The 24467-nt window shown below is 41.1% G+C and overlaps 1 protein-coding gene across 3 annotated transcripts in view; it reads right to left on the bottom strand.

Annotated features, from left to right (window-relative positions):
- Nucleotides 1-23328, bottom strand: part of RAPGEF4 (Rap guanine nucleotide exchange factor 4) — a 288747-nt gene extending 265419 nt beyond the window's left edge. For all 3 annotated transcript variants that reach the window (XR_006220771.1, XM_042994712.1, XM_042994714.1), the window contains exon 1: nt 23228-23328. Coding sequence is in view for 2 of the 3 variants with exons in the window: in XM_042994712.1 (XP_042850646.1) it covers nt 23228-23292 (65 nt within the window). In the remaining variant the exon portion in view is untranslated. The remainder of the gene's footprint in view (nt 1-23227) is intronic.
- Nucleotides 23329-24467: the final 1139 nt, after the last annotated feature.

Below are 24467 nucleotides of genomic sequence, written 5' to 3'. Positions count from 1 at the left end.
CATAGGCACTAGCATGAAGACAGGGAGTGAGTTCGTATAGGCTACAGGAGAGCTAGAAGAAAAATCGATGGGAGCTGAGGGTGGAGGGGTCTGCAGGAGCAGAAGACCACAGAGGTAATGTCACATAAGGACCTACCCAGGTTACCTGGATTTACCAATAACTAGCTCACAGGTAACCTTTGCCAGAGCAACTTCTGTTGAAAAATGAGAATAGTATGAGTCCTTCGGTATACACACTTTATTTTTGCATTTCTTTATGGACTCCTTGTCTATTACATTTTTCACAGGAATGTTCACAGCAGTTTTATTTGTATCAGCCCCCAAACTGGGAATAATTCCAATGTCCATCAACGAATGTTTGAAGAAACCAGTTCTGTATATCCCATGCAATGGAATACTAATCAGAAATAAAAAGATATAAGCTGTTGCTACATACAACATTAGTAAATCTGAAAACAATTATGCTGAGTGAAAATAGCCATCCACAAAAGACTACTATTAAATGATTCTACTTGTATGAAACTCTAAAAAATGCAAACTAATCTCTAGTGACAAAAGCAGATATTAAGAGGCACTGGAGAATTTAGGAGTGAGGCATATGTTCACTATCTTGATTGTGGCAACCGTTTCACAAGTGATACATAAGCAAAAATTTACCAAATTGCATAATTTAGATGTGTGTACTTTATTGTGTGACCTTCTACCTCAATAAAGCTGTTTTTGATAGACATATAAATAAAACGGAGAATTCATTTCCCCAACTGAACTAAAATACAAGCTATAACAAATCTGCAAAAAAATCTTTTTAAAATTAGAAATGATAAGGTACAAGAACTCTAATAATCCACATATAGCACTGAAACACAAAATGGCCTTCAGATCACAGTCCAGGAAAACCCTGACCTTCTGCAAGTCTGGCTATGCACAGAGTTCAGAAGTGACAACTACTTGATGTCCTCCCCTGATGCTCATAATCCAGAAACCAAGGTCTGAAGATTACAGAAAGTTTCTTAACAATATGCAGATTCCCCCCAAAACATCAACAGCCCACTCAGCTATCTCTCCCACTTCTACCTGCTCACAGTGGCAGCCAGAATGTAAGACAAGGGAACCCAGTGCACAAGCAGTAGGCATCAACATCACCAGGTTCTCTGGTTGACTTTGCTAGACATACCCACATCTGACACTCCTCAGATGTGTCATTTCAAAATATGAGGAAGTCATTGCCACGGCTGGACCAAGACTTCACATACACGTAGGATTTCATCACCCAGCAGCACATACTCAGCATGGACATAATCACTTTAATCTCAGCTACCAGCCTCCCCAGGGCCATGTTCATCTGTATCCTCTGGATCCAAGAGATGACAAGGCACTGGAGACTAAAAGACCATCCTGGTTCTCTCTCTCCTGGAACAAGTGAAGTACAAATTGGGTTTGCAGAATATTAAACAGAGGTCCTCAGAATAGTTTGGACAAATGGAATAGGTCAATTCTTTTCTGAGTTTTACTCTCACTGCCTGTACTAGATTGAATACTCTCTTTCAAAAATTTAGTCCACCTGGAACTCAGAATGTGACCCTATTTGGAAATAGTGTCTTTGCAGATGTAATTAGTTAGAATAGGGTTAGCCTGGACTACAGTGGACTCTAAATCCAGTATGACTGATGTCCTTATAAGAAAAGGAGAAGGCACACAGAAACAGACACAGAGAAAAGAAGGCCGTGTTACAATGGAGGCAGAAACTGGAGGGGTGCAGTGCAAGTCAAGGAATGCCAAGGATTGCTGGCAACTACCAAAGCTAGAAAGAAGCAACAAAGGATCTTCTCCTGGAACCTTTAGAGGAAGCATAGCCTTGCAGACTCCTTGATTTTGAACTATTAACTTCAAAATTGTGAGGCAATACTGTTGTTTTAAACCACCCACTTTGTGGCAATTTGTTGCAGCAGCTATACAAATGAATGCATGGTTACATAGAAATTCACCATTCCAGAGCAAATGCTCAGACCCTTGCTCATTGCTGGCTCCAACTCTGATAATGCTGACCAAATCGCCCAGTGCAAAGTGTTCATGGATTTGCTTCTTCCATGAAACTGAAAGCACTCTGGACAGACTGAGCTTTTTGTCAGTCTCCATGACCAAAAAGGAACATACCTTAGACAGATGCTGCATCCACACATCATAGAGTACAGCTCCCTAATGGCATCCTTGAGAAAGGGACAGGTCAATACTTTCTGGAGTTCAGCCATGCTCTTAATTTAAGATGATCTTAAATTAAGATCTTCTCCATAGGCATATGATGTAAAGACCAGCTGTATCTAGCAGGACCTGGACTAGCTGCTGTCCTTTTATTGGACAAGTGAGATCAGATCTTCCACCTATATCTTATCTCATCACCATCTCATCTACCATTGTTTGACTGAATTTCCGTTGTAAAGCCAAACAAAGTAAAGGCAAGGAATTCACCAATCTCCACAGAGTTATAAGATTTGGCGGATAGTACTTCTCCAGGTTCCATGTTGATTCAACCATCAAATAAAATTTTATCTACTTTGTTTAGGAAGTATGTAAGGAGACAAAGCGTGTTTACTGGTGAACAAGGAAGTCTTGAGTAGTAATGGTCATGAAATGGAAGTTAGTTTTTACAAGTGGAGTAGTATTTCCACTAATTTATTAGCATGATCAAAAAATACCAAAAAAGAAATAGGAATATGTATACATTCAAACTTTAGCACATACATCAACATATAAAGGTTTAAAAAAGGACAAATTGGACAATATTTTCATTACATAAAAACATAAAAGTAAACATTGATTCTTTTTTTCAATTTTAATGTTTATTTATCTTTGAGAGAGAAAGAGACAGAGTGAGAGTGGAGGAGGAGCAGAGAGAGAGGCAGACACAGAATCTGAAGCAGGCTCCAGGCTCTGAGCTGTCAGCACAGCGCCCAACACGGGGCTCAAACCCACAAACTGAGATCATGACCTGAGCCGCAGTCAGACACTCAACCGACTGAGCTACCAAGGTAGTCCAAGCCCCGACATTAATTCTTTATAACAAATTCCTTTATAACAAATTTCAAAAGATCTGCCTGTGTTATCTAGTCATAGAAATTTGCAGGTCTCTTTTTCCTAATCCATACATATCACGGAGTCAAAATAATCAATTCACATTTTATGTATTCCTGCATAAATGGAGTTTACTGCTTTCACCCCACCTACTCCGAGGAAATCTGATCTGATTTCTGAGACTCAGGACCACCCTGTGTATGTTCTCATAGCCTAATCTGGTCCTTCACAGCAAAGGGAACATTATAGTAAATGCTGCTCTGACTACTCATTCAGTGTCTGTGTTCCAGGTAACTTCCATAATGGTGTATTCTCCGTTCTTTTCTCAGGAATGAGCCTCAGCATCAGAGTCACACATAACACATTGCTTGATGTAAGGTTAATGGATTAATATTCATAGCGTAAAGGTTTTATAAAGGATGCCTTAAAAAACTATTTCCTTGTTTCTGTGTGAGGGAAGAGAAAGAAAATGGCTTGTATGGTGACATTATGGTGCAGAAGAAGGTATACACTATTGAGGTAGGCTTTAGGCATTAGTGAGGTTTTGGGATTTGAGGACTTAATCTTAATCCAACTGTTCCTCCAGCTAGAACAAGGTTTACTTTGCCATCTACATGATCATGCTATCTTCTCATCTTGGAGATCTTGGTTAAAAAAAACAAAAAATAAGTTAAAGCCTTGTTTTCTTTAATAACTCTAAGGCAATGCTGAATTTACCATTCGACTCTCATAACAGTACACTGGCCTCCATGGTCCCACAGAAATGTTGTTACCTCACTGTGTAACCCATAGTCACTCATGGCAGAAGCTCCCAGGTCTAGAGCCAATGTTGCATCATTGGTCAACTCCTCCCTTCTCTATCTGCATATCAACTATAGACACATGCAAAGATGTCCACTCCCCAATTTACACCATGTGATTCCTATCCATGATCTTGAGTTAGACAGTGGCAGGGTCCAAATGCAAAGAAGATATATGGGGAACCTGAGGCCAGGGGGGAATGTAATTATCATCCACCAGCTGGGAGTGTCCATTGCTGGCCATCTCTTCTTCTGTCTTCTATCTCTGATGGGGGACAGCTGGAGCTCTAGTCCCAGACAGAAGGCTTCACTATACAGACAAATTCAGCCTCTGGGGTTCTAGAAATCCCAAATCAGGGCACCTGGGTGGCTCAGTCAGTTATGCATCCCACTTCAGCTCAGGTCATGATCTCACAGTTCATGGGTTTGAGCCCCGCATCAGGCTCTGTGCTGACAGCTCTGAGCCTGGAGCCTGCTTCAGATTCTGTGTCTCCCTCTTTCTCCGTCCCTCTCCTGTTTGTTCTCTCTGTCTTTCTCTCTCAAAAATAAACATTAAAAAAATAAATAAATAATATCCCAAATCATTAATAACTGATAATAATTAATAATTATCAGCTAAAGAGGGAGTATGAAAATGGGGGCTGAATGGAAGAGATACTCCTTGACCAAAAAACTTATTTTTAACCACTTTTGAGACTCCATAAAGAGTTTTCAGTGATGAAAGTACAACCTTTATCAGAATCTGGCAGGAGAAACAACAGAGTCACGGTGAGGGTAGTCTATACCTGAGTAGGTAAGCTTACATATGGGGTGGCTGGATTACAAAAGAGGGAGAATTTCTAGATACAAGACAGGAAACAGAAGAGGCTGCACACACACATCATTTAATGTCATTCTTGTACCCCAAGTAGGCAATGCAGGAACATTTTGGGGTGGCTTCTTTAAAAGATGGGGTTCTGACACATAGAAGAAATCAGTGTGTTTTACAAAGCCAGTGGAAATAGGAGGGAACTTGTATTAAGCTTTATCATCCTAGGGGTGCCTGGGTGGCTCAGTCAGTTAAGCATCTGATTCTTGATTTCAGCTCACGTCATGACCTTACAGTCCGTGAGATGGAGCCCCATGTCAGGCTCCAGGCTGTTGGCTGTCAGCATAGAGCCCGCTTGGGATTCTCTCTCTCCCTCTCTCTCTCTACCCTTCCCCTGCTGTCTCTCTCTCTCTCTTTCAAAAATAAATAAATAACTTAAAAAAAAGAGTTATCATCCTAGTATCTACTGATCTCCAAGATCATTTGTTTTGTAGGCTATACAGGTTTAATTCAATCTCCTTTCTTTCCTATGCTCCACATTCTTACTCTTTCCATTGTTCTGTCTTCCTTCCTAATATGCCAAGATTCCTTCCTTTCTCAGCTTCCTTTAGTCATTCTTTGAGAGTATATCTGTTGATGACAAATCCTCACAGTTTTCTTTTATCTGAGAACGTCTTGATTTCCCCTTCATTCCTGAAGGCTATTTTCACTGGGTACAGAATTTTGGATTGACAGTTCTTTTTCTTTAAACACTGGGAAAATGTTGTTCCATTTCATTCTGGGTTCCATGATTTCTGATGAGAAATCACCATTCTCATTGGTTTGCCCCCTAAATAAGGTATCAATTCTCTCAGGAATTTTAAATATTTTTAATTTGTCTTTACTTTTCTGAGGTTTGATTACATTAGCATGGATTTCTTTGGGTTTATCTTACCTGATTCACTCAGCTTCTTGAATCTGTAGGCATATTTCTTTTGCAAAATTTGGTAAATTTTCTTCTAGTAATTTTCTTTGGTAAATTGTTTCTTCTAGTACTTTTTAAGCCCACTCTCTCCTCACCTTCCAAGATACCAATGGACAAGAATGTTAGATCTTCTGTTAAGATCTAACAAAAGTTTCATAGGCCCCTGAGTGTTTTCTTTCTTCAGTCTATTTTCTCTCTGTTGTTCAAACTGGATAATTTCTATCACTGTACATTCAAGTTCACTGACTCTGCCCTCTGTCATATCCATTCTACTGTTGAGCCATCCATTGAAATTTTAATTTCAGTTGTTGTGTTTTTCAGTTCTAAAATATCCTTTTGGTTCTTGTTTATTTCTTGTATTTATTTGCTAGGTCTTTTTTGCTTACACATTGTTTTTCATTTGTTTCAAGTATGTTCATAATTGCTCACTGAAGCATTTTTATGCTGCTTTAAATCCAGGTGGGAAGGGCTGCTTCATTACAGTTAGGCAAGGGTCAAAGTTTAGGCTCCACACTCAGTCTTCACCCATGAAGGTGGAAGTGAGACTGCAGTGTTTTCTGTGGTATTTGGTTAAAGTAGGGCAAAGATTATCTAAAACTTGTTCTATCTTGCTAGGCTACTCCTTTGTTTGTCCTCAAAAAAACAGACTTTTGTCAAAGATTTTTTTTTTTTTTTTTTTTGGACCTGTGTCCTTTGGCATTTCTGGATTGCTATCTACTCCAGGATCCTGGAATATATGAGACAAAAAGAAAACTCAAGGAACTCACTATTATGGCTTCTTCAGAAAGAGAAGTCCCAAACCAGTATGCCTTCTTCTCTCCACCTTTCAGAGTCTTTTCCTGTTTATTTTATATATTATGTCTAGGTTTATAGTTGTACTTAATGGAAGAAATAGGAAGAACTGAGTCCCTTTGTCCAGAGTCAGAACTGTATAGATGTCTTTTTAGCAGCATTTTTGCTTAGGTACACTGGGTAGTTATAATGTCACAACTGCCATATGTATCAAAAGCAATGTGCACCAACTAGAAACTCATTTACAGAGGCACACTTTCTCCTGAGAGGAGATGTTTCCAGGGACATGGCAACCAATGAGCCATATGTTGTTTATTTGTTAAATACTTGCCAACTCTGGCTTTATTGATAATATCACTTCTGAGTTTCACAGCAGCCCGCATGCCTCAGCTGTGATAGTTTGCTTCCTTGCTGTTCAGTATTTATCACGGTGATGTTGACTCCCTGTTCTTTCCTCCATCTGTTAGGGAGAAATAACACCCTATGTTTTCATAACTACATTCAAGCTATCCTACCTCTTGTCCTCTGCACCTCTATACCTTGATTTTTCATCTTTCTTTACATGGGCTTTCCCATTTACCCACATTTTAGGCAGATGATCTCATTCTAGTTTAGGCCACAGGATTTGCATTTGCCCTGCACTTTATGGGTGAGTTATTTTATTTTTGTTTTCAGTCCTCCTATCTTCCTCACAACAACATTCCAAGAGACCTGGCACAGAGTCTGCAACCCTCCCAACTGTCAACCAGGGTAGAAAAGTAGACCTGTTGGCTATGTCATCTGTGAGATACAAAACTTCAAATGCAAACCCAGGTTATAGTCTTTCTTCTTCCTCATGTTTGTCAACATGACATGAACTATCTGAATATTTGAAAACATCTTCGCTCGACTCTCAAGACATATTACGTGTTTTATTTATTTATTTATTTTTTTGTTTTGTTTTGTTTTGTTTTTGTTTTTAAGTAGGCTCTACACCCAAACTGGGGCTTGAACTCATGACCCTGCGATCAAGGGTTGCATGCTCTACCAACTGAACCAGCCAGATTCCCCACTACTCCACATTTTGTTGTTTTCCTCCTACTTCATTGGTCACTCCTATTCAGCTTCTTTTGCTGGTCATTCCCTTTCCCCCCGAATTCTTGTTAGAAGATGGCAGTGCTTAATCCTTGGTCCTCTTTTAACACTCACTTCCTGATGTTTCTCTATTTCATGGCTTTAAATATCATCTATGCACTAATGATTCCCAAATTTATATCTCCAGCTCAGACTGCTCCTCTAAGCTCCAGAGTCACATATCAAATTTCCAGTCAACATCTCCAGCTGAATGTCTAATAGACATCTCAAACTCAAATTGTTGAAAATTGAACTCCTCATTCCCTTTAAATATACCCTAAATCTAGCCTTCTCCATCATAACAGATGGCTCTACAATCCTTCCAACTTCCCAGGCCAAAAACCTTCAAAGTATCCTTGACTACTCTTTCTCACACATTCCCACACTCATTTCCTGTCCTACTGGTTCTACTTCCCAAATGCTTCCTACTTCTTCTCATCATCTTCACTGCTGTCACTCTGGTCCAAACCACCATCACCTCTCTCCTGGATTACAATAGCTTCCTAATAGTCTCCCTTTTACCACCATTGTCCCCTCCCCCACACCATCTTCTTAACATTGTGATCATAGTAATTCTGTAAAAATGAAAGTCAGGTTAGATCATTCCTCTGCTCAAAACCCTTCAGTGGCTCCCTATTTCACTCTAAGTAAAGGCTGAGGCTTTTATAATAGCTCTCAAGTCCCTATATGATCTGCCCTCATTCTCTACAGACTTCCTTTCCTGATCTTTCCCTTGGTCACTACAGTCTAGCCACAATAGCCTCCTTACTGTTCCTTGAGCAATCCACACATGACCAACCCCAGGGTCTTTACACTGGCTATTCCTATTGCCAGGATATTCTCATCCGAAACATATGCTTGATTGACTCCCTCGCCTCTTCGCTTAAGTCACAATTTCCCAATGCACCATATTCTGACCAACCTACTTAATATTACAATCTTCACCACTCCCACTAGTACTCTTGATCTCTTATTTATTTTCATTGTGTTTTTTCCATAACACATATTACTTTCAAACAGAACATGTAACTTATTTATTATATCTACTATTTTTTCATCTATTTCCTCTGTTAAAATGTAAGATCTCAGAGAGCAGGGATCTTCTCTTGCTTACCTAAAGAATCCTAAGCACCTAGAAGGTGTTTTCTAAGTATTCAATAAATATTTGCTGAATGAAGGAATTAATCTTTTTACAGTAATGCCTCAACTATTCAAAAGATATTTATCCAGAAATCTCAGTTATTAAGAAAAAAAATCATAGAAGTGAGATCATATAGCAAATAAGTTTAAAAGGCTTTATATAACCAAAATGGAGGCCTTACAATATTAAAACTCTGAAATGTATACACTTTGCTCAGAAGAGAAATCCTCAGGGGCACAGTAGGTATCCTTGTACTATACGTACAGCTCCAATAAACTTTGATAACCTAGATTCTAAATCCAAAGGCTTACAAGGAGGATATCATGTTTGTGCAAGGGAAGGAGACAGGACAGACACTACAGGGCAGCAAGCAAGGAGTGACAGCTTCTGGGCATCAGGGAAGAAGCGTCAGGCAAAGGAAACAAAAGCAGGCTTTAAAAAAAAAAAAAAGGAAGAAAACAACACAGAGGTATTTGGTGCTGAAACAAATCATCCACATACTTCAAAATCACATTATAGCACAGGATACCAATTTATATTCAGTACACTGAGCCTCAATCACCAAGTAAAAGAAAAATTATATTCAGTATGCTTTAGAAAAGCAATCATATTAAATGTCACTTGTGAATACCATTAAATACCATTTCTACCAGAATTATTAAATTACGTCAAGTTTGAAGGTTTAATAAAAATAAATCTGTATAAAATTTACGATGCTAGATAACTGAAGACTCACTATAGATAATGATACTGTTTGGCTTTCAGCCATTTGTTTATTGTTGTATATCTAAAAATTAATCTTGTGTTCTAAAACAGATCAGCCTCATCAACTTGAAGATTTCATCAGGTTTTCAGCACTCTGAGTAACTTGAGGTTCTTGTAATTTAGAAACCATGTACAGAAAACCTTTAATGAGACAAAATGCACAAGAGATGGTACATCCTGGGGAGACCTGCTAGGATTAGGGCTACATTAGATGGTGCACATCTGGACAATGTGACAAAAAGAACCACCAGGCAAATACTCTCATTGTGTGAGTTTCATCTTAATTTCCTTTAGGTTAAAGCTTTGACATCTCTAGGTAACCTTTAAATGTTAAACTCTTGAACACATTAGCTCAAATTACTTTAGCAATTGTTAGGGAGTTTGTGACTGTAAGACTCTAAAGAAAAAGATACAAGATAAAGGAAGAGAAATATAGGGCAGTACCCTTTCATTCTGTGTCTGCCTCCAGGTGTGGGCCAACACATCTATCCTACTTGTCCTATTATGAGACATTAACCTTTGAGGGAGGTACAAGACAGAGCTCAGGGGGAAAATGTCAACTCAAAAAGACTAGACAGAGAGGAAGACAAGAAACAATCCACTAGGGATTACCTGGGCAAATCCAGGGGGTGGACAGTGGCTCCTCACATGGTCTCTAGAAGCTCACTCAGGGTGGGAAGAGCAGTGTTAACGGTAAGAGTTACAGGAGACTGTCATTCCAGCAACCCCAGGGCACTGAGGCACTCAAAGCAGGCACAGGGAGGCAAGACAGAGTGCAGTGAGGAAGCAAAGGGCTAAGGAAGAGAGACTGGAGCACACAATCCTCCAGTGTTTTACAGCCACAGATCATCATCGCAGTGATGTCCAGGGCTGTGAGGACCTTTAAAAAGATCTTAATTATTTTTAACTCAACATTTTGATAGCTTGATAAAAAATTTTTTATCATGAGTCTTCTTTTCATTGCACTACCTATTAATATGCCAAAGAACATACTTAAACACCATTATAGTCAAAAGAGAATAGGGTTTCATCCCATATTGGTCCCTGGTACTTACCAGCTGTGTGACTCTGGACAATATAATTTTTCCAAACTCAGTTTCCTTATTTGTAAAATATGGATAATGGTACTTATTATCTTTTAAAAAAAAAAGTTTATTTGTGTATTTTGAGAGAAAGAGAATAGGGAGGTGGCAGAGAGAGGGAGACAGAATCCCAAGCAGGCTCCACACTGCCAGTATAGAGCCCGACACAGGGCTCGATCTCACGAAGCACATGATCACGACCTGAGCCAAAAACCAAGAGCTGGACACTTAACCAACTCAGCCACTCAGGTGTCCCACTATCTTCTTGTCTTTATGAAAAGCAATTTGAAAATATATACCAAAAATCTTAAATCTCTTCACATACATTAACTAATTTAGTCCTTTGGGTATCTCTAACCTAAGGAAATAACCTAAAACATGGGAAAAACTTAATGTAAAAGGTTATAGCAGTATTGAAAACAGCAACAATTTTTAAATGTCTTTCTTGCCCAAAAACAAGGAAAAACTTAAGCTGTATGATCCATATCATTTCAGCCAATAAAAATTATATTTGTAAAGAGTTTTAGTAACCTAGGAAAATGACCATCCTGTAATGTTCATTTTAAGAGGCCTGAAATCTTAAGTGTGAGCTCAAACAAGTTAAAAACATACTCAGAAAAAATACTGTAGGAAAACACACCAAAATGTTATGACCATTTAATTCCCAGTGATAGGGTTTGTAAAAGTAAATTAACATTTATAAGGCAGAAATTCTTTGGCTTGACCCCAATTAAAATATAGTATAAATCACAGTACATTACATTTCATGAGCTCCTGTCAATTTCTTCTGGGAAGAAGAAAGACATGTTAATACATGCCAACTGGGAGCACTCTCAGAAAGAAGCAGGGGATGTGTGTATTGTCAGCTCTCAGCTGCAAGCCAGCAACAGCTCTCACAAACCAAGGAAAGAGAAGGAGATGGGGGCAGTAGCAGCCATGTCACATGTCACACTAAGGAGCTATACTGCTGTCTCACATACCTGTTTTAGCATCTAAATGTCAGTGGGCTTTTATTGATTTTCTTTTTTTTTTTTTTAATGTTTATTTATTTTTGAGAGAGACAGAGCACGGGGGAGGGGCAGAGAGAGGGGGGACAGAGGTTCCAAAGCAGGCTCCATGCTGTCAGCACAGAGCCCAATGCGGGGCTCAAACTTACAAACCGTGAGATCTATGTAATCATAGAAATAAGTACAATTGAGCACACCACATCAACTTTGTGCCTGGGTTGCTTGTGTCAATTCAAAAGAAATAGATTCAAATGCTATTCCACTTATTAAAATACTTTCCTGCATTTTAAAAATCATTCCATCCTATTGTCTTATTTTATTACTCCTCACTCTCCCTTCTCCCTAATACTTACACTCTTTCCCTAAAAGTGATGATGCATAATTTGTTGAATGTTGAGTTCTAAAATGAACCTGTAAAGCTGTTAAGATAAATATCCAAAGAAGTACTGAAAAGGTAGGAAGTAAAGCAACAGAGATAATGTGAAATTCAATTGAGGAAAAGATAAGGTGCATTCACAAGCTGATAATGTACAGTTACAGCACAAGGATATAAAAAAGCACAATAAAATTGTACTCCCATTCAACCAGTTGGCATCCAAGTCTGGCCATGCTTCAGAAGTCTGCCTTCTACACATAGCTGCCTTGTTATATGATCTCCTTGCTATTTTTCTGTAATTGCACCTTTTTGTATCAATAGAGGGCTCTCCTGTCTATGCTCTGATGATCTGGATAATTAAACAGAGACTCCTGGTCTAAGTATTTGAATTGTTTTCAGTAAGTAAAATGTAAAACCTGGTTACTGACTGGATAGTTCTAACTCTACAAATCAGGTCTTTAAATACCATCAGGGAATATTTATGAGTCCACTGCATCACCACAGAGACTATTTTCAAATTGTCTTCAATTTTTGACAAGAAAAAATTTACAAACATATTACCATATCATTTAATTAGTTGACGAAAAAAATATGATAAGAATTCAATAAAGAAACATTATCAAAAGGCAGATGGTGGAATAATGACAGAAGAGTTGTTTAAGATAGCAAACAAATCCTCAAAACGAGAAACTGTTGGGATTTCTAAATACCCAGGACCATTTTCTTGCTCTGGTATAGTTATCTGAGAGGCCTGTTTTAGAGAGCACTGACCCCACAGAGGTACCACACAAATTCATCACTGATAAAACTAAACTGGCTAACTATGAAACCCAAAACTCTTATCACTAGGATGGGGATGTTGATACCCTATCAGTCAAATGTCAGCATCCAGTCAAGAGCACATACACAATATCCTTTTTTTAAGGTTTTTTGTTTTTTGGTTTTTGGTTTTTTTTGAGAGAGAGAGAGAGAGAAAGATAGAAAGAGAGGGCGTGCATGAGCCAGAGAAAGGCAGAGGGGGAGGGAGAGAGAATCCCAAGCAGGATCCGCGCTGTCAGTGCAGAGCCTGATGCAGGGCTCAATCCCACAAACCATGAGATCATGACCTGAGCAGAAGTCAAGAGTCAGACGCTTAACCGACTGAGGCACCCAGGAACCCCCAATATCCTTTTAACCTCATTTAAATAATCATATTTTTCCTGATCCATATTACATTCATCAGTTCTCCTGGGATAGTTTTCTTTTTCCTCAAAAATTATTATTTAAAAAAAATACCTAAAGTGGACAGTATTTCAAATAGCTTTAAATAATAGTATTTAAAGGATAAACCAAAATTTGAAAATTTATCCCTTTCACCATTTTCTGAAATTATCTTTATCTGTAGTACATATTGCTTCTGTATAATACCAAAATAATACTATAGACACTAACATACTATATAAGACACTTTCTCAAAATAAGGCCTGGTTACCAAATAAAATAGTAGTATCATATTTATTCAGCTTGTGCCCTTATCACAGGCACTAAAATACCTCACTCACCTATTTAGTAAAGCGTGGATTACACTGATTTGAATTCATACTAGGTGGCCTCTCAGTTCATTCAAGGTCTTGAATCAGATGCTTTTTCAGAAAGACCTCACCACCCTCTGTAAAATAACATCACGCCTAAGTTTCCTCTGCTTTGTTTTCCTTTGCTTCTCTTATTGCTATCTGACATTGTCATATAAATTCCTTGAAACAACTCATCAAAACTGATACAAGATGAAATAGAAACTCTGACTAGCCCTCTCTAGGGCTAGTTTCTGGGTGGCTCAGTCAGTTGAGCATCTGACTCTTGATTTTGGCTCACGTCATGATCCCAGGGTTGTGGGATCAAGCCCCATGTTCGGCTCTGCACTAAGTGTGGAGCCTGCTTGGGATTCTTTCTCTCTCCCTCCCCCTCTGTCCCTCTTCCCCACTTGCACTCTCTCTCTGTCTCTAAAATAAAAATTTTAGGGGCGCCTGGGTGGCTCAGTCGGTTGAGCGTCCAACTTCAGCTCAGGTCACAACTTCGCGGTCCGTGAGTTCGAGCCCCGCGTCGGGCTCTGGGCTGATGGCTCAGAGCCTGGAGCCTGCTTCCGATTCTGTGTCTCCCTCTCTCTCTGTCCCTCCCCTGTTCATGCTCTGTCTCTCTCTGTCTCAAAAATAAATAAACGTTTAAAAAATAAATAAATAAATAAATAAATAAATAAATAAATAAAATAAAATAAAATAAAAATTTTAAAAAACAAAAAACAAAAACTTCTTACAAGGAGAACTCTTGGCCAGATGATATCTATAAAACATTTTAAAAGAAATAACATCAACATTGCATAATCTCTTTTTAAAATAGAGGAAAGAAGAAAATAGAAGAAAAAGGAGTATTTCCTTTCAAGGAAATTCATTCAAGGAAGTTCATTCGCAACCCTCTGTTCAACTTTGTCCTGGCAATCCTAGCCAATGCAATAAGGCAAGAAAATAAATGATAAAAGACATAAAGATCAGAAAAAATAAGTAAAACTTCCAGTATTCACAGATAACAAGACTGTGTATATAGAAAATCCTGAGGAATCTATAAAGCAACTGCTAGATTGAATAACTTGCCTAACATTACACCACTAATAAAATCAAAACTAGAGGGGTGCCTGGATCGCTCAGTTGGTTAAGCATCCAACTCTTGATTTTGGCTCAGGTCATGATCTCATGGCTTGTGAGTGTGAGCCCTGCATCAGGTTCTGCATGGAGACTGCTTGGAATTCTCTCTCTCCCTCTGTCTCTGTCCCATCCCATGCATTATCTCTCTCTCTCTCAAAATAAATATATAAACTTAAAAAAAATCAAAACTAGAATGGTTCCCAAACTCTTAACCCCTACACTATGCTCTCTACTTAGGACCAGGAGCTCTACTTGCATTAGCCCACAAATCTCAACATACCATATACTTGGTCTTTGTAATCTAATTTAATGATTTGGAAACAGAAGTTCAGAAAGATTAATAATTTAACTAAGATCACATGGCTAAGATGAGAGTGACAGAATTTGAATACAGATCTGGCTGACCCTAAAATAAAGCTGATTTGAATATATCACATGTTCCAAATTGGAAGAGAGAAACAATGAGAGGATCCAGATCCAGATCCAGATGATGAGGCCCTGAAATAATGTAGTAGAATATAAAGGCCAAGAGAAGAAGTGGTGTCTGGTTGGAGGTAAAAAGGGCCACAGGAAAGGTCAAAGTTTTGAGAATTAGAGTAGTGTCAATAAAATAGGAGTAAGGAGGAGAAACCAATGGAGTAGAAGGCTAAGGAAGATGAAGTCCATTTGAGACAAATTGAGTATCAACTTGTTTGGTTAGGCATAGTTTTGACAGCAAATAATAGAAAACCTAACAAAGAGTGGTTTATGAAAATAGGGATTTTTTTTCCTAACAAAATAAAAAAATCAGAATGATTGACCTAAACTTAGTAGCTGAACAAAGTCAGAACTAGAATGTGTGTTTCTCCTGGCCTTCCTTCTGGGATTACAATATGGTTGCCAAAGGCCCAGGCCTTAGGTCATAATTCCAGATAAAAAGAAGAATGGGGGTATCAAATACACCTGTGTCTCTTACCAATAAAGCAAAATCTTTCCTAGAAGCCTCTAGTAGAACTCTGCTATGTCCCATTGGCCAGAACTGTGTCACATAGTCGCCTAGCCTCTAGGGTGGTTAGGAAAGTACATAGTTTGTTTTTCCAACCCCTATAGCAGAGGTAGGTGAAGACAAACAATGTCTGCCCCTAAATATAAATGGGGTATTAATGTGGGAATATCCAATGGAGAGACAAAAATGTATCTGGTCTAGAAGATAAACCAAAGATACAGGGTTTAAGGAATCTCCATAGTTAAAGCACAGGACATGGAAAGGTACTCCAGGAAAGAGTATGTATGAAGAGAAAAGAGGGTAATAACAGCACTTTGTTTCTCTTTTTGTACAGGGGAAGGAAGCAGATGTGCATGGAAGCAACTGAGTAAACACAGTAACCAGGTGCCTCCTCTCCAGCCAGTCCGACTGTTTGCTTTCATGTTTGTCTGGGTCCTTCTCTGTCATCCTCCCCACCCAGTTACTTCCATCCTCTTTCTCTTTCCCCTGTCTCTCAGTACTCCCCAAGCAGTCTCTCCTCTTCCCTTCTCTCTTTCCCTCATCTGTGAATTGGAGGTACTGGAGGGAAAACTCACTCTTCACTGCCACTGTTCAAGATGCATGAAGAGGGATTTAAATCTGACTAAAGGAAAACTAGCTGCCTTAGGTTGGAAAGGTGGTACGGGATGGGGGGTGGGGGGTTGACAGCTACTATGTAAGGGCTATTAAATGTTAAGAATTCACAGAAAATTAATAGGAAATTGAACTAAAAGGAATCTGCCAGTCCTGCCCTCATTGGAATAGCCAGAGTCTATTTGGGGGAATACAAACTAAGACAAGGAAGCAAAATTTGCTTTGCTGAACATCACTCCTCCTCTGAAGACTCTTTTGGGTTCCCAGGTTATGTTCAGGAGACCAGGCTGCAGGGCCATGGGTGTGATGGACTGGGAACCCTTCTCCAGGCCCACTCCTCCATGGGCACACCATCCATTCATGTACCTCCAACATGAGTCAAGCTCTGGCTGTCCCTTTCCTTTCTGAAAATCCTAGGGCAGGTAGAATCAGCACCACGGAATTTAACCCTCATTACATAATGGGTTGTGTTTTCCTCTAATTGCTCCACATGTATGTGCCATGTGCTCCCATGTATTTGGGGCTACAATGAGATGTCCTCCAAGAAGTTGCAGATAAGACAGTTAGCAAGCATTAAACTTTAAAAAATGATATATCACTAACATCATGAAAAGCAATCGTGTTGCAAGTAGGTAACACTTCTGTGAAGTATTGTTGCCAGAGAATCGTATCTAAATTCAATCAAGTTCTAGATCCAAATACCAATTTATGGGATATACAGGGGATAAAGGCACATATTAGAAGACAACATGGAAGGCATAATTAAAATTCAGACTTAAAAAAATGTTTCTTCAAACTTATTATAAGGCAGATAGAGAGAGGGGCACCTTGGGTGGATCAGTCAGTTGAGCATCGGCCTTAGGCTCAGGTCATGATCATGTGGCCCAGGAGCTGGAGCCCTGCGTCAGGCTGTGCTGACAGCTTGGAGCCTGGAGCCTGCTTCTCATTCTGTGTCTCCCTCTCTCTCTGCCCTCCCCCACTCACGTCCTGTCTCTTTCTCTCTCTCAAAAATAAACATTAAAAAAAAAAAGGAAGATAGAGAATCCAGAGATTAAGAAAGACTTAGAGAGGCACCTGGATGGCTCAGTCGGTTGAGCATCCAGCTCTTGATTTCAACTCAGGTCATGAGCCCAGGGTTGTGGGATCAAGCCCCACATGGGGCTCCATGCCAAGCACAGAAGCCTGCTTAGGATTCTCTCTCTCTCTCTCTCTCTCTCTCTCTCTCTCTCTCTCTCTCTCCCCCTCTGCCCCTCTCCCCCACTCACTCTCTCTTTCCTTCTCTAAAATAACAATAATGATAAAAAAGACTTAGAGACATTATCAACTATACAGAATCTACATGGATCCTAATAAAAACAAATTTCAAGAAAGAAAAAGTTACATGATGAATGGGGAAATTTGAACACTGACTGGATATTGATTATCTTAGGGAACTAATGTCAAAGATTTTAATGTGTGATAATGGTATTGTTTGCTTCATAAGGAGTTCTTACCTTTTAGATACACACTAAAATAATTACAGATAAAATAATACTATGTTCTGGTACTTGAACCAAAATAATTCTGGGGGTATTGGGGGATGAATGGGGGTATAACTAAAACAAGGTTGGCTGTGCGTTGATAATTATCAGAGGGGGAAGGGGCTATATAAGAGAAACATACTATTCTCTCTTCTTTTTGTATATTTTGAAATTTTCCATAATAACCTTTTCCAATAATAGATAAGAATAGAGCTACACAATGTCAATTTTTTTTTTAAGTAGTCACATCTGCCAAGAAAACACAGAAGTTACGGCAGAGACAGATGCCCATGGTGCCCACCCAAGCCTTTTCTAAGGCAAAGGGAGCTGGTGCAAGGACTTGCTTGCAAGGTTGCAGAGTCTACTCCATCCCTGAGGAGGAGGATGCATTTAGCAATCTCACCTTCATCCCATAAGCACCTTCTACAGTCACGGTGTTGCAGTGAAACTGAAGATAAAACGATGAGTGAAATACAGAAACTGATATCAAGGGATGCATAAGTGAAGTAAATAGGAAATTGTGATGGAGTCTGACTTACGATATTACAGTGTTGGACAAAGTGTGCTATGGGAGCACACGTAATGGTCATCTAACTGAAAGAGGTGACAGCCAAGCTGTCCTGAAGGATTCCCAGAACTGTCTTCTGATTATAATTCAATTCCCAGGCTCTGTCACTCTAGGAAGAGAATGAGCTGGCCAGAAGTTGTAAGTGTCCTGATCTCCTGGCAGCTTCTCTTCTCTCTATAAAGGTACAACATGGGCTTCTGGAACAAGTGGATCTCCCACACAGCTTGCCTACAGAAGGAGTACATCAGCCACAGGGGGTGAGTGCCCACCTCTTTGATCTTATTTTCAAATTAATGAACTGTCTCTCTGATTCTTACAGTACCTGAGATTTTCGTACCTTTGTATATGTCCCTGAAAAAAATGTACTAATTTTTGATGTGCTGACAAATTAGGAATCTGAGATTGCAAAACCAGCCCAATCCCTGAGAATTCATCAGGGTAATGTCATCTGCTTTAGGGTGTGCCTGGGTCTGGGTCGACACCAGCCTTCCCCAGTGATAGCCTTTTTCTCTGTGTGCTTCTTTGATCTTCAGTAGTCCTTAGGGGTGGGACCATGTCTGCTGCTTCTTTGATTCTGAGTCATCCTCTTTCACCATGCAGGCCTCAAAGCATTTTGGTTTTTTAACAGATTTGTTCCTTGATTTCTTTCCCTTTCATTCAATCACATCAAAATACTTAACATCTATTTGGGGATTAAGTCAGATGCAATAGACACTGTATAGGAAGCAGTTTTTAAAATGAAACATCAATGATTTTACTATGTTGACTTCATTTCCTACTTTGGCCTGTGATCACCGGCAGTCCTCAAATAAGCCCATCAACTGAGGATGTCCCTCCAAGCTACACTTCTAGCTGAAGAATGAGAAACCAGAATATTACGAACTCCTTCCCAGAGGGAGACAATTTCTCTCATTTCCAGTGATTTCTCGGTCAATCAGCCAGATTCTTTCATCTGTAACAGGACACGGCAAACTTTTTCTTCAAAGATCCACACAGTAAATACTTTAAACTCTGTGGTCACACAGTCTCCACGGCAGCTACTCAAATCTGCCACTGTAGCGTGAAAGCAGCCGTGGACAACATGTTAACCAAATGAGTGTGGCTGTGTTCCAATAAAACTTTGTTCATGGACATTGAAATTTGAATTTCATATACATTTAATGGGTCACAAAACAGTAATCTTTTTTTGGTTTATTTCCAACCATTCAGAAATGTAAAACCCATTCTTAGCTCAGGAGACACACTGACAGCTGGTAGATCTGTCCCCTGCTCCATAGCAATGAATACCGGCAGTGATTCACTATACATCTGTGAGTTACGTGTGGTATCTTTGAAATACTGCCTTACCAACCATAAGAATTATGACCTATAAATGGGTCTTAAGTTCATAGGTGGCAAACTTAAATTCTTATGGGAAAAATATTTTCAGTAAAATTAAACAATGGTCAGCACACAGAGCACGCACATGTATGCATGCACACACACATACACACACACACAAACACACACAGATACTTTACATATCCTAAATCCCAAATAGGGGGTAGTATGTAATACATTTCTTTGTTTTTTTATGTAATACATTTCTAATTACCTTCCCTGCTTAGAAAAAAATTGTAAGATCAATGAAATAATGTAAGATCAATGAAAAATAATGTAAGATCAATGAAAAATAATGTAAGATCAATAATGTAAGATCAATGAAATAATAAATTTGTTTTGCTTAACGGTATGTCTGCTGAGACTTTTTTCAATGGCTCTTATCCATCCAAATGTTCAAATGTCTTTCTCATTGTCAGATTAGTATTTGTACAATCCCATCTCCTCGGTCCCACCATAGTCCAAGAACTTGGACAGTTGATACATTAAAAGCTTTGGATTTTCTTCTTTAATCTAATGCATGTATCTATATATTTTTCAACCCCCTCCCCACATGCAAGTTATTATAGCATTGCTTGCCTATGACAACTTTCTAGGTGTGTCTAAAAACACTTCTAAGGCTTTATTTTCCTTGTTTTGTTTGTTTCAACTTGTATTGTGTACTTCTTTACTCAGGCACTTTTTCCTTTAGCTCCTCTTTTTTATTTCCAACCCCTGGGTCCCTCTTTTTCTAGCTGTCTACAACAGGTGTCACTTGCATGATGTATGTACCCAAACTACATTTTGCAGCTATGGGAAAGGTCCCCCAGCATCATATCCCCAAATAGTACATAGGGGTTCATTGTACCATTCCTTCTTTTTTGTGTGTGTTTTATGTTTAAAAATGTCTGTGATTGCAAGTTTTAGAAAAATAGAGCACACATTCCTATGCTCTCGATTTGGTTCCAAAAGGAATTTGTGCCTGGGAAGAAATTAACATATGTATATGCCACACCTGTGTGTCTTTGTTCACACTGCTCCTTCTACTTGGCATGCCCTCCCCAAATTCTCTGCCTGATAAAATTTCCCTCAACCTCCAAGGTCCAGGCAAGAACATGGAGGAAGCATCCCTGCCAAGCAGAGCTGATAACTGTCTCCTTGGCATTCCTAAAGCATTTCATACATCTCCCTTAAAGCACTTACCATTGCATTGTGGTTAGTTGTTTATGTAGCTATCCCATTCTGGCCACCCATCCCCCAAGTCAATGGCAACTCATCTTTTTTTTTTTTTTTTTTTTACCCCCTGCCCCCACCACCCTCCCACACAGCCCCACAGTACCTGGAATAAGGTATCATGATTGCATTTCTCAGAAATACTGAGGGCAGTTTCCCAACTTCCATCAGCACCCTTAATCTTCCTCCTCCCCCACAAAATTAACAATCTAAGTAAAAATGCAACTTCAGAACAAGTACCCCAAGGCCCTCTTGGAATGAGATTGCCACTCCTATCTGCTCTTTAAAGGAATTCTAGCATCAACACTACAGAAAAATGCAAGGTTATCTTGACACCACAAAATAAAATATTTACATGGCACTTCCCAGTTTTCAAAGTACTACTTTCACCATTTGTTATTGTTATTTGATCCACTAATCCCTGGTAAGACAGTTCTATCCTCATTTTTCAGACACTCAGGGAAGTAAAAGTGACATCTCCAAGATCAGAGCTGGTGACAGTCTGGGCCTAAAACCCTTAACTTATTTATTGATCTATCCACTCTCCCATACTCCATGAATGCTAGGCTCAGTATTTGTGGAGGTTTATTTTTTTCCCGCACCTTTGGTAGGTTTTTTCCCATACTGTGAATGGTGGTGGCATTAGATTGTGGCTCTATGTTCTAAAAATATATTCTAAACAAAATCATTTGGGCAGATCCACATTATGAAAAGACAGAGTCAAATACACCCCACTTGTGTTAGTATTGCTCTATGATTCTGCCATAAGTACTTATTGACTAAAGGATTTCCAGTGAATTGCGGACTGTTCAGAAAAGGCATGCCACGCATTTCTGAAAATAGAAATATGTAATCTATTATCTAAAAAAATTCACTGGTGAGGAAGCACTACTATTTATAGGTCAAGTACAAGAGCTTGATTTTCTCTTCTTTTATAATTGATCTTTCCTAAACTATTAAATTTAGATTACTTATCACATTAGCAGCCTCTTCACTTAAATATGCTCTCAGTTCCTCTACATAATTCTGTATGATTTAACCATCACTTCAATTCTCTTACTATTTATTGCAAGCAATTCTTCTAATATTAGTACATATCATTTTCGAGTAAATAGGGCACTGTCTGCCAAAAAATCTTGCTACTGTGTGGTAATTGAAAGTAAAGATTATTTCTCAGATATATTAATTTTTCAAATGAGCCACATTTAGCTTTTCTCAAATTACTTAATTTTTTTCAACAAAGGCCTGTAATAGTAAAGTATTCAGAGCATGTCACATTTAAGATTTTCAAGTTTGATCTGGTTAGGAATCTGCTAATTGTAAAAAATTTCAATATGGCAGAACCCAAAATATTTCACACAAATGCAAATAGAGATGTCATGCAGATAGCTGCAAGACATGAATCACTGCCCTGCCGCATCAAACCCGAAAATTCAGAGGCAGTTCACTCTGCAAGATCTCTCTGCTCAGTTCTTAAAAGTTCAGAGGCATCACCTTTTAATCAGGGTAATAAAGAATAATTGCTAACATACTGCGTACTGTTTACTGCTAAACCCACAATCTGGACAAACAGAGAATTATGCTGTCAGAGCCTGGAAACAATTGCAGTCCGCAGTTGTTACACGGGGACACCCTCCTTCTGTAGAGCTGTCGTCAGGAGTTAAGGATGCTTTGTGATTTTTAATTTTTCAGAGTCAGGGTCTTTCCCCCGCGAGACGCAGGCACTCCGGGGAAAGCGGTCTCCCGCGTGACCTTCCTAACACAGACCTTGAGCAAGCGACTGCGGGGGCAGGAGCTGAGAATTTCAGCGAGGCACTTGCTTGATAGCTCGGCTGGGTCCCTCACACTTTGCTTTCGGGGACAAAAAAGGAACGTTACTCCGCACCTGCCCTTCCCCTCACCCCTCCTTAAAACTTAAATTACATGTACCCCTACGGTCTGAACAGCAAGAAGAAAGGTACGGAGCTATCCTGCCGTCCCGTGAGGCCGAGGGGAAATCGCCCCCCACCCAAGAGCGCAGCCTGCAGCGGCGGGCCGGCGGGTGGGCGCGGGTGGGCGCGCGCGGGGGGGTGGGGGGCGGCCGAGGAGAAGGTGAAGGAGGGCCGGGCGAGGGGGGCCCGGAGCGGCTGGCGCTGCCCCCGCACCCCACTGCGCTGCCTTGTCTCCACCACGTGGAAGAATCTCGTGCGGGTGGCGCGCGCCCACGGGAGGCGGGGGGGTGGGTCTGGGTGAGCCCCCCTCCCCCGGCCGGGACGCGGCCCCTCTCAGCTCCCTCCCCCGCGCTGCGCCCAGGTGAGGGGCAGGGGCGGCGCCGCCGAGCCCCAGCCGGGTTTGGGGGGGTGGGGGGACCCGAGCTACCTTTTATCCAGGCAGGCGATCCACTCGGCTGAGGAGGAAGAATGGGCGGCGTGCGCAGCGACCATGTTGGGCAGCGGCGCGCGGTGTCCCCGGCTGCGGCGACCTCCCGCGCTCGCTCTGCCTCCGCCTCCGCCCAGCCCGCGGCGCCGACCCGCTCCTCCCGGCCCGTCTCGCGACCAGCGCGCCGGCGACGGGCCCGCCCTCCCAGCGGGCTCCCGCGGCCTGCGGGGCGGGGGGCCGGCGGGGGAGGGGACTCGAGGGGCGGGACGCGGGGACCGGGAGGGCCCGAGCCGCCCGCCCGCAGCTGCACTGCGGCGCCGGGGGTGGGCAGTCCCGCGGTCCCGCCCGCTGCGGGGAGGGCGGCTCGGGGCGACCCAGCGTGGCCGGCCACCTGCGACAGGTGGCCGCACGTCTCGGGGAGACCTGGGCCTCGGAAGCGCGGACGGAGCGAAGGCGCCACGGGTGGGGAGGGGGGAGGGGGGAAGAGGAGGGGGCGGGGGTGAATGTCAGTGTATATATTTTTCATACAGCGAATGCCACTAAAATGGCTGCTGCCTCCCTGTTTCCTTAGAAACCCATTAGTCTTCCTCGGCGGTGGTCGAAACTTGCTGGCGGTTTCTTGCTCACCTTTCCCGTTTCCCCTTTCAAAAGGGATGAAGAGGAAGGTTATCATGGCTTAGGGCCAGAGCACCCACGGTAGTCACCAAGTGTGGAGTCCAGGGGACAGTTTGTCCTGAAGGGTGAGGAAGAGCTGGGATGGAATGGAGGGGCAGTGAAGGCATGTTGGAAGCAGGAGAGGGGGGGCAGCCAGTGGGCCAGAAGGGTCACCAGCGGTGACTGAGGGGATGCCTAGCCGAAGTCTCTGGCCTTGAACCTGGGACCTGCCTGGGCCTCCATCACCTGCATGGAGAGAAGAAACACAGTTAAGAGTGGGGAGTAGTGGAGCCACAAGCAGAACTGAGGTTTGGGGTCTGGGAGCCAAGATCCCAAGGCACATGGGCAAACTTGCATGGTTGGCCCCACGTGCCGGCCCTTTCCTTGACTGGAGTGTGGAATGGGTAGGTGGTCACTTCATCCTGTCCCTGGTAGGCGTGCACAACAAATGTTATGCCTAGAAGTTGTTTGGTTACGTTCAGCCAAAAATCAAACTAAGCTCTAATCGTTATTTAGGAATTTGGGGACAAGTTAAATCTTTCGGACTACTACCAAACCCTGTTTTGATATTTATGCTGTACCTTTA

The sequence above is a fragment of the Panthera tigris genome, chromosome C1 (genome assembly GCF_018350195.1).
Source record: "Panthera tigris isolate Pti1 chromosome C1, P.tigris_Pti1_mat1.1, whole genome shotgun sequence".
Classification (NCBI taxonomy): domain Eukaryota; kingdom Metazoa; phylum Chordata; class Mammalia; order Carnivora; family Felidae; genus Panthera; species Panthera tigris.
The sequence above is the reverse complement of the archived record's forward strand: the minus strand, read 5'-3'. Positions and strand labels throughout refer to the sequence as shown.